The sequence below is a fragment of the Sminthopsis crassicaudata genome, chromosome 4, assembly GCF_048593235.1.
Source record: "Sminthopsis crassicaudata isolate SCR6 chromosome 4, ASM4859323v1, whole genome shotgun sequence".
NCBI classification, from domain to species: Eukaryota; Metazoa; Chordata; class Mammalia; order Dasyuromorphia; family Dasyuridae; genus Sminthopsis; species Sminthopsis crassicaudata.
The window spans coordinates 472,183,917-472,199,282 of NC_133620.1; the positions used below are offsets into that span (position 1 = coordinate 472,183,917).

The following is a 15,366-nucleotide window of genomic DNA, read 5'->3' on the forward strand; positions in this document are numbered from 1 at the left end:
TTCCTCATCTGTAAAAGGAGGAAATCACAAACCCTCCAGTATCTCTGCCTAAAAAAACCTAGAGAGAATCACAAAAAGCTGGACATGACTAAACCAACAAAAATAACAATCACAGAAAATTCCAGTAAAGAAGAAAGGAGGTACTACGTAAAGACACCAAAATAGTTGGTCATATATGGAGACTTCTAAAGGAAAATTGATGGCCAAGTGGGAGGAATTGTGTTCAAACCCAGCTCCAAATCTTACTAATTGGCTCTCCCCTGAGTCTTTTTCCTTAAATGTCAAATGATGACCACATCACTGACCTCACAAGGTCAGTGGCAAAAAAATACTTTTGTAGATCCTGAAGCTGGCTATGAAAACAAGTAGTCATACTTTTTTTTTTCTTCAGGTTTGGGGGTGTAGGGTGACCTGCTGTTCTGATAGTGTCTAGACATCATGCCATGGGAGTATGGTATGGTAGGCAAAGCGGTGGATTTGAAATCAGGGGATCTGAGTTCAAATTCTGTCTCTGTCATTTAACTAGGTTGTGACAATGGGCAAGCCTGTCAACCTCCTGGGCTGTCAAATTTCTTATCTGGAATATAAAATGTAGGACTCTGTGACTTATTAGATCCCATCCTGTTCTCAGTCTATGATCCTCTGCAAGGTAACAATGTGGAGCCTGTAATAAGCCAATGATCGAGTCTGTCAGTGATTTTGAGGAAAATCCCTGTGTTGCTCTGGAGGCTCAGTCCAGCAACATCTAAGGTGAGCTGTCCCCATGTCAAAGGTGCTAGTCTTCCCTGAATGCTCCAGACCCCCATTCTGTGCTCTGTATATGTACAGTGTTTCCTTAGAAGTTTCCCATACCAAATGCAATCATGTCTAAACACTTCCACCGCCCCTGTTTTTAAAAAGGAAATGAAAAGAGAGAAAGCTACACAAAGATGGAAAAAAGGAAATGGATGTATTCACAAAGTGGTAAGGATCCTTTCTGTCCATTTGATCATTTTTTTAAGTTTAATTTTATTTTCAACTATAGCTAATTTATATGGTTGTAACAGTGGTTTAAGTTCAGACTTTTCTTTTTGGTTTTAAAATAATTTAGGAGATTTGTATCTTTTTTGTATTCTTAGTGTGTAATTCCCAGAAGATATTTCCTTCACAAATGTTTCCAATTCATCATAAGATAATGGATCCAGAGATCATCTAATCTAAGCCTTTCATTTTCAGAGGAAAAACAGAGGCAGAGAGAGGTGAGGAGAATGCCTAAACTCACATGGGTAGGAGGTTGTATTTACAGCTGGGTTACTTTGGAGCTGTCTACACCATCCTTTCCTGTTAGGGGGAGGGAACCTGTGCCCAGAGACATCCTGAGTCATTTGTTCAAGGTCACGTTAATACCAAGTGTCAGAAGTGAGAGTTGAACCCAGAGTTTTGAACTACAAATCCATTACTTTTTCCCCTGAAGCCCAAGAAGAGTTGTTCATTATTGTTCTTCCCTTTCCCACCTGGGAACCCGGATCTATTGTCTCCATGAGAAGCCTCGCAGAGGCAAAAGTACCAAACTGAAATTTAAAATAACAAGACTGGACAGATGTTATTCATTCCTAGATTCATATCAAAATCTCTGAGAGGGCCAATGAGTGGGTTGGTTTTAAATGGACTTTGTCAATGGCTCAGGGAAATCAGGTTCCTTTTAAAGGATAGCAGGTGTTAAAACAATGAGAAATGCTCTTTGCATCTGGGCTACCAATGTTTACTAAAAACTAGGATAATAATAATAATAAAAGAAAACATCCTGCTTTGGTTTTTGCCCTGTAGTTTCCCTCCTCCCCTCCCCACCGGACAGCTTTATTTATAGAGGTTAAAGGCAACGCACAAGGAAAAAATACAAAATAAAAAGCCTCCCTGACCCTGGCTTCCTGATGGAAATGATGCGGATGAGATGACAAAGGGGGCTTCCCTGATTCATTGTCATTCATGAACACCCACTACTTCCAGGAACCAAGTACTTGGTCAACCTGTATCCTCTGGGTCTGTTTGTGGGCAGATTCACAGCACAAACCTGCCCAGTGCAATCCAATTCTAGTCCAACACTTGCTCTGGTATTATTGGAATCCATTGGACCAGAGCCAGAGCATGTCATCAAAACCTTTCCACTGTGGGAGAAAATCCCAGCAGACTTTGCATAGTCGGGACTTAATGCCTAATAATATGAGCTGGTACTTTAAGGTTGGTAAAGGCTTCTCCATAGGTTTATTTCATTTAATCTTCACAACAGCCCTGGAAGGGACGGGGGACCTCCTAATAATCTTGTGAATCAGAACTTCTTTTTGGGAGGAATTACAGATATTATGAATCCCCTTATTACAGCTAGGGAGTCTGAGGCTAGGAGAGATGCAGGGATCTGCCCATGACTCCTAGAGGTTGGGATTCAAACCACTGGGCTCTCCTGCCTCTAAAGTCAGAGCTTTTTCCATTCCAACATTCCAAAAGCATGCAGAGGAGAGGCTTCAGCCCACAGGGCACTGGAATTACAACTTACAGGCAAATCTGTCAACACCACCAGAATCTGCTGTCTAGATCTGTCTTAAGCTAGCTCATGGCAGACAAAATTGCTTTTGCTACAATTAGATAATTTTCCACTTGCAGCATTTTGGCTCACTATGATGTATTTTGTTATGTTACAGTTACAAGGCTCACCTTTTTGCCAGGAGGGGGACAGTGAGAGTGTGGAACTGATACAGTGAAGAAATTCCTTTCACTGATACAAATTAGCACTCATTCTTCAACTTGGTCTTAGTTACCTTGGCCACTGAGAGGGTTTGACTTGTTCAAGGCCACAGATTCATCGAGCATCAGGAGCTGGACTTGAACCCAGGTTTTCTCAACTCAGAGATTGGCCCTCCATCTGCCAAACTCTAACATATCATCTTGGGAATGTGTTGTCTTCCCTAAAATCTGCAAAAGTTCATTGGTTCCTAGAGTCTCAGTCCCAGAATCTCAGGGTTAGAAGGGACCTCAGAATCCCTTAGAATCCCCAGCAACACTCCTAAATGTGGCCATAAAGACTTTACATGATTGGGATGGTCCTAATTGTTTATTGATTCCTATCTCTGAATGTAAAGTGTGTGAAGCCTGGGGGAAAATGTTAATCTCTTTGAATTAAAAACTTGAAATTTAAAAAAAAAAAAAAAAAGATAAAATAGTTCACCTTTCTTCTGTTATTTGTGCTCCTTTTGAAATTTAAGAGAATACTTGCTCAGAAAAAGAAAAGATTTGTTTTGATAGGTGAGAACAGGAAACCAGACCCAGGGACTTGGAATCAAGAAGACCAAATTTAGAATTCTGCCTCAGATATTGGGGCCCTTGGCAAACCAATCACTTAATCTCTCAAATCCTCAGTTTATTCATCTGTAAAATGAGAAATTAAATTCAAAGAATGGGCTTCCTGGGTTTTTAGTTTTAACATCAACCAAAGAAATTGGGACCTTATGAAACAGGAACTCATCTAGGAGTCAGTCCCATTTTGACTTTAGATTTTCTCTGTCCTGAGGGGACCCCGCAGCCAGGTGGTGTCATGGTGGATATAATACTTAGAATCTGAAAGACTCATTTTCATGAGTTTAAATCTGGCCTTAGGCACTTAAAACAACTCCTGAATGGACAGACTTCCTCCCTACAGGAAAAAGCTTTCCTAATGATTTCTATAGGAAATTTACAAAGCTGAAGCTTTGCTGCATGTCTATGCATGTGCTGCCCCATCTTACTCCACTAATCACATAAAATAATCTTTAAGGTCCTTCCAGTTTAAACATTCCCTGACCTTTTAACCACATCTTTTTCTATTCTTATGTAAAAATGACCTTTATTCTCCCAATTAATTCAGTTTTAACACGCTGCTCATTCTGATGTATTATTAATAGATGGGTTGAAGTCACATGTTATCATTAACTTAGTTTTCTGAAAATCCAATGAGCAAACTACTTACTTGGAAAAGAGCCAGCCACAGGAGTTTGATCCTAGTTGTAATTCTCACCGAAAAACATCTGGTGTATGTTAATTGCAATCTGTTTTGACTTGCTCAAGATTTATGATGGTTAATATCTTTGGAAACACCATGCCAGGTGATTGAAGAGCCAAATGTTGATAAACAATAGATGACCCAGAAGAAATTCAGTGGGAATCTTAAGAAGGCATTTCCCCACATGACAGATTTGACTTAAATCCAACCTAGATTCTGGGTCCACATTAAGCTTCCAAATGTATAGCTGTGGCCACCTCCTTCCCCTAAATACAAATTTCCAATGACTTGCTATTACTTAGTTAGTCTCCAAAGTCCATTAAAAGAAAGCAAAAGGAATGGACTGACTCTTGGAAATATATTTTCTAAGTGCGTTCTGATTATTACAAAATGAAAGCTGGCAAGGTCCTTGGGAGAACGGGGACAGAGGGATGTCATCATTTTCCCCCAGAGATATTAGGTAATTTTTCACACAAGTAGGAGATATGAGTGAAGTTGTCATTCATGTGATACCTGATGACAAAGAGCTGAATGCTACGACACAGGGAGGGCAGCAATGATTAATAATAATAATAATAATAATAAAGAGGCTGTCTGGAGCCAGATAATAACTTCAAACTTGTCTCTAATGCTGATTACCTGTGTGACCTTGGACAAGATACCCTTGGGCCTCAGTTTCCCTACCTGCAAAACAAGGGGGACCCTTCCCATTCTTGATCTATGATCCTATGATAATAATAGGATAACTCACATTAATGCATCACTTCCCTCCCAATTATAAGATAAGGCAGATGATGAATTTTACTGTTGTATGAACTGAAACTCAGGGAAATGAACAAATTTGCCTACAGTTACACAACCATGAAGTGTCAAAGACAAGATTGACACCAAGATCTCCCATCTCCTAGTCCAACAGTTTGTCCACTAAACTGTTCTGCCTCTCAAGTGTCATTCATGGTAGTCTGCACAAAAGGTTTACTTTTATGTCAGTGTATAGCTGAGGAGCAGCCTAGAAAATTACCTCATCCCATTATTGTGAATGAGAAAGATGCTACAGCATGATACTTCAATCAGGTGAGAATGTCTTCATCAATAGATTAATCAACATTTAGGTTGTTTGAAGATTACTTAAAAGCCATCAGATGAACCCAAGTGATGATGATGAGTTCATTCTGATTGTGTGAGGGGCTTGGTCACAATGTGAGGGGGAATGTGTAAAACGAGAAGACGTTTAAACCCTGAAGATTTTGAGTGAGCAGTGAACAAGAGTATTTCAGGCAACCCCCTGGGAAGGATTATCGTTTTCCATGAAGTCTGTATACTTCTGAGATAATGCTCTTGTTCTTCCATCAGAGGCACTCAGAGTCTCAGGATTTGCACATATATTTGGTACAAAGGGTTTTGTGGATGGTTTTCTGCGTTTGATGGATGCGTTTCTGCTTGTGATTGCTGTGCTCAAAAGGGAGGGGTATCAGCACATGATTCAATATGAACAATGCATGCATTTCCCTGTTTCCTCGACGGGGGCTACAACATACCCAGAGAGGAAGAACATCTCCTTAGGGATTTCTGGGCCCTTCAGACCATGAGACAGTCCCTGGACGCAGGATTCACAGCAGACTCTGTGTTAAAGACTTTGCTGAAATCTGAGTTAACTCCATCTATAGCATTCTGATGAATAATTTAGTAACTTTGTCAAAAAAGGAACGGCGCTAGTCTGGTAAAACCTGTTCTTAAGGAAGTCATTGATATGGAGTCTCTCCCTTTTGGAAGGCTCACTAAGCCTGGCATGGTGGTCTGCATCTAAAATCCCTGGTGCTTGGAGAGCTCGAGGATCCATTGAACTGGGGAGCTCTGAGCGGCAGCAATTCAGCAAAACCCTGAGATCCGAAATAAAAGGCAAAGCTGATCACTGGGAGCGGGCTGTGAATGGCCCCTGGATTTCCAGCCTGGTCCAGCTAGAGACCAAGGCTCAAGTACACACAGTACAGCTATCGCACATGTGTACATATGCACTATGTGTGTATGAGTCCATACATACATGTGGATATATGGGGCCGGAAGGATAGATAGGTGCATTGACTGTGGAGTCAGGAGGACCTGAGTTCAAATTCGGGCCCAGACACTTCCTAGCTGTGTGATCCTGGGCAAGTTACTTAGTCTGATTTGCCTCAGTTTCCTCATCTGCAAAATGAGCTGGAGAAGGAAATGGCAAACCCTTCCAGCATCTCTGCCAAGAAAACCCCAAATGGGGTCATGAAAAATGGGACATGACTGCCATGACTGAACCCACACACACACACACTAATCTTTACTGATATATTCTAAGAGTTTTCCTAGAAATCTAGACCTGGAGGGATCTCAGGGATCATCTCATTCAACTTCCTTGATTTACAGATGAGGAACTGAAGGACTTGTCCAAGGTGCTACTGGCACCCGGATGTCCCGGGCTCTAGACAAATTTCAGGAGGCTTTAACTGCAAAAGGGGAAGGGTCGCAGCTGGGACAACAGTCTGAGGGTCTTAAGGGAGGACAGGGACGAATGAAGGTTTTAGGAGAGTTGGAGGAAGAGGTGGCTCCCGAGGTCCTAGAAGGGCTGGGGGCGGGGCAAAGACCAGGAGATGAGGGAAGGGGCTGGGCGGGGAGGAGCCAGGAGATGGGAGGGTCAAGGATTGGGGGAGTGCTTAAAGGGGCGGGGCTTTGGGGCCGGATTGGGGGGAGGACGGGGAATGATGGTAGGGGAGGGCTCAGTGGGCGGGGTAGAGGGGTCCAGAAAGAGCAGCCTAAGGGGAGGGATGAACCAGGCGGGCGCTGACTGAAGGGGGAGGCTGGTTCTGGGGGCGAGGCTCCTTTGAGAGACAGAAGCTGGGAGGGTCGAAGGGCGGAGCCAGAGCCGGGGCGGAGCCAGCGCTCCAGAGGGAGGCTAGGCGGGGCGGGACTAAGGCCTTCTGGTTGAGTGGCGTCCCTTTCTCCCTTCCAGTCGCTAGATGGTTCGTCCGGCCCAGCACGCACAGGCGTCGTCTCCATAGTAACCCTGGGGCGACAGGACGCGGAGAAGGCGGACGGGCCGTACGGCGCAGGCGCAGCGTCCCGTTGCCGAGCAGCTACTCCTTCTGTGCAGCTCTGCGCCCCCTCGGGAGCGGACCCCCGGCCTCACCATGTCTAACGCGTGAGTATCTGCGCGGGGGAGGGGGCTCGGCCCACGAAGACGAGTTGGGGCTTCCAGTGTACCACAAGCTCCGCAGACGACAGCCATGTGCAGGGCTAAATCCGGGGAGAGGGGGCGGCGCCCAAGCCTGGGCGGAGAGCGCGCGCCGGACCTGCCGCAGGCTCTCCTTCTTAGCCACATGGCGGGCCCCTCCTCTCATCGGCCCCGCCCCCGGGGGTCATTTAGCGCCTGTAGCACAATAAATAACACCCGGAGGGAGTCCCGGGAGCACGGAAGGGAGGCCTTGGAGCCGTGCTCCCCATTCATTTTACAAATGAAGAAACTGAGGCTCGAGGCGTGACGAAGAACTGAGTCAGGATTTGAACTCGGAGCCCCGATCCAGGCCCATTTCAGGGCATCTTCTCCGGGCTCGCTGCATCCAGAACCTCCGGGGGAGGAGGGGGGACACAAAGGGCGGGTTTCAGTGACAAAGGTCTGGGTTCGAGTTCTGTCTCTGACTCGGATCCTGTGGGAGCCCCCGGAGACTCAGCGCCCCGCCCTGCACAGCCCCAAAGTTCTCGGGCTCGCCGAGTCCCCGACGGGGGCCCCCGACTCTCCCCGCTCGTCCCTGCGTCACCGCCCGGGCCGCCGCCGGTGTCACGGGGAGTTTGTGATCCCAGGCTGGGATGGACTTTGTCCGGCCGCGGGGCGCGTGCTCCGGAAGCGCGGAGGTAGAGTGCCGCGCTGAGGTCCGCGAGGGGGGGGCTCCGGCGGAGCGCCGGAGCGGCGGAGCAGACGCGTCTGGAGAGGAGGACTGAGGGACCATCTGGAGGGGGAGGGGAGCGGAAGCAGAGGACAGTGTCAGGGAAATGTTCGAGAAGGAAGGGAATCGTTTCCCGTGCTGGGAGAGCGGAGAAAAGGCTCCTGCTGCGGCCCTCAGCGCTGCGAGGCCCCGGGAACCGCGAGAGCCGTCGCAGCAGCGAGTCCAGGGGACGGGAGGGACCGGAGAGGGGGCGCGCTGGAGCCGCCGCATGCGAAGCTGGAGGCCCTGAGGAGAACGGGAGCCCCGAGGGGAATGAGGGTCCCCTTCATCAGGCAGTCCGCCCCCCTTCTGGAACAGAACGCGCTTCCCACCACTCCCCGGCCTCCCACCGGGCACACTAAACCACAAACCCTCGCTCTCTTTAAGGGAGCAGTGCGGCTCTGCGCAGAGAACCTTTTTTCTGGAGGAAAGGCTGCTCTTCGGGTTTGAATCCTTTAAGTCTTTGCCGCTCACAACCCTGGAAAAGCACCTACGCTTACTGTCCCCATCTCTTCCTCTTTAAAGTGATGGGGCCGGATCACGTGACCTCCGCCCCGCCTTCCGTTCCGAGAGCCGGCGGCCCTTCCACGCTCCGTCCCTCCGGTTCCCGGGTGGTCAATTCCCTCATTTGAATATTTAGGGGATGGGGCTTAGTCTCTCAGGCCTCTTGCAGCGCTAATGCAGGTAAAAATAAATCCGCAGGTCGGGAGGAAAGCCTTTAGCTCCGGAAAGAATGGGAGAACAAGAGTTACAAAACAGGTTCAAAAAGGACATAAAAGGGGTGCAACAGCGAGTAGGGCAGAGAAAAATAAAAGTATCAGGAAGACGCCGCGAGGAGGGCCCAGGTGACGGGGCGTGGGACGCTTTTGCCGAGGAACATTCGGACGCCCTTCCCCAACCAAGCTCCCGGAAGACCGGCAGAGAGACAGCCGGGTGGGCCTTGTCCGTCTTACACGGCGCCCAGGCCCCCATCATCGGAGGCTCCCGTGGGGATCCTGAAATGGCGGGCCGTGCCACTGAAGTAGAACAGGAAAGGCAGAAAATGACTGGACAGGGCCACGGCGCGGGGCGTGGCGGACGCAGGGACTGAAGGGGATGTCCGCGAGGCAGGGACAGTGATTACGTCCACAAGCCCCTACTTCACGGGGTGACATTATAGGACAGAAGCCCTTAGAGATCTGCTCTCATCCTCCTCTTGAGTACAAAAGACTCTTACTTCCTCTCCTTAAATCCCATTTTGAAAAGGGAGCTTTGATTTCAAGTTTTTCTAATTTTTTCCCTCTTCGGTCAGAGCGGGATTAGACCAAGGTCCGAGAGCCCGGAGCCTTGGGGGCGAGGCTGGCCCCTGAGCCATCAGATCACTTGTCCCTAGTTCTACTTCTCCAAAAACAATGACCTGGATCAGCAAGAATTTCCTGGCCAGGCCTCTCTATCCCAATGCAACCACAAGTCCAGTCTTTATCCATCGTTTTATATAAAATTACACTTTCCCCATTTATTTTGTCAAGTTTCCCAGTATTTGATAAATTAATTGCAATCATTTCCATTTCATGAGCCAGAATAGAAACACATCACTTTCTTCCTCATGGATCCTGATAAGTATTATTTCCCCAAATCACTTTAAAAACGTATTTTGAAAAAAGTGGTAATAACTTCAATGAAAAACAAAGAGACTCAGCAATTTAAAGTTACATGATTTTATTAATTCAGACATGGCCTCCAACCCCATCCAACCTTTCTCCTTTTGCACGATTCCTGCCTCAGGGGCAATTTGCAGATTGGCTATTGTTTCTTCCTGGTCCCTCTTGCCTTAGGTCCAACTCTTATAACACTTGTGCTGGTCTCTGTAAATGCAGAGGCCCAGGACGATTCCCACCTCCACTCCCCCACCCCACCCCTAGAAGTGGGCTGCGTCCCCTCAGCTTTTCTCCAACCCAGCTGCAATTCAGGGATAAGATTTATGTATTAAATACAGCTGTGTTTCCAAGAGAGTTCTCTGCTTCCTTTCTCAAGTGGGGTCTTGTGGAGATGACTTTAGTGGGGAGAGAGTTTTTATCTGTTTGAAGGTAATTACACTGTGTTGATGTAAAAAGAAATAAGGCAGCAGCTACATGGAGCAGTAGACAAGCACATCTCTATCTACTGTCTGTCTACAGTCAGAAGGACCTGAGTTCAAATCCAACCTCAAATACTTGACCCCTAGCATATATATAATCTTGGGCAAGTCACTTCATCCCAATTGCCGAAGAAAGCAGGGGAGGAAGGAGGGAAGAAGGAGGAAGGGAGGAGGATGAGAGGTAGGGAAGGAGAGAGGGAAGGAAGGAAGGGAAAAGGAAAAGCTAATAGTGGCCTGGGGACCTTTTTCTGGAATTTAAATTATTTTATGGATCTTAGAAATAACTCCCAGACTGTCTAATTCTACTCTCAATTCTTAACTAGCTCATTTCCTTTTTTGGTCATCTGTTACCTAAATTATATATTTTATTTTAGTTTTCACCTGCCAATCTCTATTGATAGCACTTCATTTATTTAAAGAACATTAATCTCAAGCATGCTAAGCACTATGGGAGTTGCTGAAGAAGAGGTGATGTACCATCATGGATCTATTCAAAGTTGACTTAGGCCCACCATGCATGTCTCTCTGAGGTGACAGGTACTGACATTTTTCAGCTACAGTGATATTCCAAGATTTGTAGCCATGTTAAATCAGAGGAGCAATATTGAGGTTAAAAAGATGGATTTTGTGTCAGACACAGTTGGATCTTTGAATGTCCTAGAGAATTTCTACACAAGAGCCCAACCTAATACCCTTCCCTTATTCACCATTGACTTAGATTATTATCCCACTATGATATCTTTCCAGGATATAAATACTAATACAATTACTCAATGGAATTCCCATCAAACTTCACCTCAAAATCTATCTCGTAATGCTTTCTTCTTCCTCTTGTGGTTTCTTGGGCTGATTTGCTTTAAGTGGCTGTGATTCAATTCGACAAATGTTTCTTAAATATTTACTACAGGTCAGGAAATGTGCAAAGACAAAAATGAAACAATCCTAACTTTCAAGAAGTTTCTATTCAGCTGGAGTGCAATGACTTGGAGTGATCTTGGCACTCTTATTCCCTTCTCTGTCTCAGGGATTTATGATCTCTAGTTGTCCTCTCCAGCTATGGGCATGGGAGAAGGGTGAGAATGCCAGCACCGGAGGAATCATATTTGAGTTGAACTTTGATTCTGAATGGCAAAGGTGAGGAGAGGGGAAAGGGGCCAGCTTGTGGAATACCTAAGAGACAAGATATCAAGTTGAGAAAAAAATAACACTCCCATGCCTGGAAAGTAGTGTTATGAAAGGGGACTAATGTGCAATACGTCTGGAAATGTAGGAGCCAGATTGTGGAGAACATTAAATGACTGGCCATACTGTTCTACAGATGGTTTTTTTGAAAAAGGAAGCGACATGACACTTTAGATTATAAAGCAAGATGTAATCATTCTGGCCTAAGAAGTTTATATCTGTAAATTAAGAGGATTATTTTGGAGGATCTGGGAAGGATGGATTGAAGTGAGGATTGACTCTACACAGGAAAACCAATTATGAGACTGTGATTAGAAAAAAAGACAAATTCAAAGCTGATGGGACTTGGTGGGGGAGAGTTTGGAGTAGCAGAGGAAGCATCAGAGGTGACAGAGAAGCAATGACTCACTCCCCTTTTGCCAAAGTGTACGTGACTTCAGGACTTGGACAGCGCCATCCACGAGCACCGAAGCTACCAGAGTTCCAGATTAGTATTAGGTATTGATAAGTCTTTGTTCAACCTCACCAAAGATTTCTAAGACCTGTTTCCTGCCCTTCAGGAAATTTTTAAACTAGAGGTGGAAGATAACAGTACACCCAAATAAACATTATGAGATATTAAAAATGTGGAACTGAGTTTGAGAGAAACTTGGTCAACCAGCAAAAGCTTCATGAAGATATAATAGGAACTAGGTCTAGAAGGCAGGAAGGAATTGGGTAGGTATTGCTAGCGCTAAAGGTTGGGAATAGAGTTCTAGGTGGAGAAATAGCATCAGTCAAGGCTCAGAGGATGTGTGTGGTGTGATGTAGAGTGTGTGTGTATGTGTATATGTAGAATATACAAATAATGTTGATTTGATATTATGTATTTTTAGACCTGCTACTTACTGAAATGATTATTTTATTAATTAGCTTTCATTACTGTTTCTCTGGAGTTTTCTAAGAAAATCATCATGTTTTCAGCAAATATAAATTGTTTCCTCTTTGCCTCTGTTTATGCCTAGATTTCTTTCAATTGTCTTATTTATATCATTAACATTTCTAGAGCTATGTCAAATTACAGTGGATAAAGAAGGCATCCTTACTTTGTGTCTATACTTATTGGGAAATTTTGTAGTATCTTTTTTTGATAAATGAGTTTAACATTGTACTTACATTTTAAAATGTGCCTTTAAAATGTGTCCTTTGAAGTTATTTTTTTCTTTCTTCCTTTTTTTTTTTTTTTTTTTTTTTTTTTTTTAAGAAAAATAGTGTTGTAGTTCACCAAATACTTTTTCTATATCTGTTGGTATTATCATATGTTTGGAAGTGGTTTACTTCTAAAATAATGAATTTACACCATTTATTTTTCTAAAGTTGAACTCTTGCATCTCTAATTTGGTCATAGTGAATACTTTCAAAATATCCATTGTTTTGGTGTCTTTGCACTTAAATTTACAAAACCAATTTTCCTCATGATCCTGTAGCTTGCAGATTCCATCGTTTTCTCTTTTTTTGAAAATTAGAAATAAATTTGCTTTCCTTCAGTCTCACAATGCCCAAATCTTTGAAATCTCATTCAATATGATGTAGAATCATATCATCATTCAGTATTGAAAATGATGTCATCTACTTAGGTCAGGTGACATGAAAGTTTATCTATAACCTTCTCCCATTAGTCATTTTTTTCTCTTAACAGTTACAATGCAATGGTCAATCCCCCTCTGCAAAAAAAAAAAAAAAAAAAAAAAAAGCCAGAGTAAAATAAGAATGGAGCATCTCTGGCTTATCTCACTTGTCAATTAGCATATAGTCCATGCCAAGTTGTGATCTAGTCTTATCCTTTGATCTCCCTCCTTTTTTCCCTGATGGAACCTTTAAAAAACAGCAGCAGTTCTTTTCTTATATTTAGCCTTCTTTTCTAGCCTCACCTCATTTTGCTATAGCATTTCATATGCTGTTTCTTCATCCTCAGTTGTGGGTTTCTACTTATTTAATTTTGTGCATCTTGTACATATTTCAATTGGGAATCTGTATTGGCCTCTTTAGCCAATTCTTATTTTCCTCCTCATTAGGATAGTTTCCCTTTCACAAGATCATTTTGGAAGAATTTTCCAATTTCTCCTTCATAGATTTCCTCTGTAGACTCCAAGTGATCCTCTGAACCCCTTGTAATATGTCCTCTCCAAATCTAGGGTTTGTGCTGGACCATGCTGGTTTTTCTCCTCCCTCTGTACCAAGCTTTCCTCAAGTTTCCCCACCTTTCCACTCAAATGACCAGATTTCTTTCTCTTGGTGAGAATGGGATTCAAATTAAAGTTCCCTTTGTTGGTCCTTCTACCTTTTCAAGGTTGAATTTGTTGTTAATGCAAATCAAGAACTTATTAGAGCCTCTTCTTGATGTAAAAAGAGATAAATGAAGTCTGCCACTACTCCTCTAATATCCTTCTGATATCCCACTCATGATCTTTTTCCTGGATTTATCCAGTTTTCTTTTGTTCTAGATGATCAGGAATATATAGAAAGAGGGAGGCTGATGTTTATATAATTCTGCCTCACTTAAATACAATTCATCCATGCTGTCACAGATTTTCTTCAACAACTAGGAATGAATAATAACAATAAATAATCTTAGTATAGTTTTAAGCTTTATAGCTTAACATCATTTGTTTGGGCTTTAAGCTAAAACTTTAAAAAGTACACTAAAACTATTGGCACACTCTGATTTCCCCCCCATTGGGGAGTGGCAGATAAACCTCAATTAATACCTAAATTATCATTTCCTTCCAAAACTTCATTTTCCCTTGGTTATCTTCGTGTGTGTGTGTGTGTGAGTGTGTGTGTGTGTGTGTGTTAGCAATGATTGAGTGCTGAATATTTTTTGCAGAGGAACATTTGGGATAAGATTAAGAAGATTGTGCAGAGTATGTATGGAATCTGTTAACCTTGTGATCAGTTCATTAGTCCTCTATTCTAACTTAGTTTACATAGCATTTTCCCTGTAGACAAATGCAAATTAAGCTCTCAATTATATTTCTAGTAACGAAATTAACATAATGGCATCCCATTGACTGCAGAGTACTAGGCAACTATTTTAGGGACTTTATTTATTATTTGATCACATCTCACTCACCAGGGAATGAGGATAAAGAAAAAGAGGATTTTTCAAACCATTAAATCTTTATGTATTTTATTTTCCAATCTGGAGCTAATATTCTCACTGATTGCTCTATGTTCAGATAGGATTTTTTTCCCCCCAACTAATCTGAGTGAAGCACTTTCTCATGAGTCCCTTTGCCCCCATATATGAAAAAGCAATTTGTTTGTTAAGTACCTGGGGAAAATAGTTCTGACAGCCTTAGCTCAGAGCCCATAAAAACATGGGAAATTGGCAAAATGTAGGCTTTTCATATTAAATCAAGACAGACAGCTGCAGTGTACACTCTGTTAGGTTCCCTTGGGATTTGTATAGTAATTATTCATCTAATCCAAAAGTGAGCAAAATAGTATAATCCCTTTTAATTGTGCAAACATAAATTATGTGGCCTAAAGAGCTAGGTCCCTGTGCATTTTCAAATAAAAACAGAGTTAAAGCTAATGGTCTTCTGAAAGAATCCTACTTTTTACAAGTATTTGTTAATCTTATTAATCTTATTATGTTAATCTTGTTAATTTGCCTACCTTTTAAGGGATTGTAGGTGAATTCAAGTAGATTGTATGCTCTCTGAGGGCTGGGGACTGCTTCATTTGTTATCTTTTTAATCTCCCCTTTCCTAGCTGGGTTTAGGCCTGGGCGGGGCTTAGAATAAGTGCTTGTTGCCTTGATTTTTCTTGACTGGAACACATCAACTACTTCTTCATGTACTTCAAAGCCTGCTCATTGATATATAATTTTGTTTTTCTCATTGTTGAATTTCTTTGACCCCCCCCCCCCCCCACTAAGCCAGCAGCTCCTCCTTTGTCCCTCATCCGTCCTAGCTCCCAGCCACTAGGGTCAATCAATCAGAATCTGTGTCTCATTCTCCAACACAATTCCAGTGAGTCACATCCCATGGGCCTGAGGCCTTTTTCTGGCTCTGAGGACCTATAGGCTCTGATGATCCCTATGCAGCAGTCATTTTTTCCCAGCT

At 43.6% G+C, this 15,366-nt stretch overlaps 1 protein-coding gene across 2 annotated transcripts in view; it reads left to right on the forward strand.

Moving 5' to 3' along the window:
* Positions 1–6,997: 6,997 nt before the first annotated feature.
* Positions 6,998–15,366, forward strand: part of DRC11 (dynein regulatory complex subunit 11) — a 199,755-nt gene continuing 191,386 nt past the window's right edge. The window contains exon 1 of one of the 2 annotated variants that reach the window (XM_074264416.1): positions 6,998–7,178. In XM_074264416.1, the coding sequence (XP_074120517.1) occupies positions 7,168–7,178 (11 nt within the window). In that variant the 5' untranslated portion in view covers positions 6,998–7,167. The remainder of the gene's footprint in view (positions 7,179–15,366) is intronic. The other variant, XM_074264415.1, reaches the window with a different exon arrangement.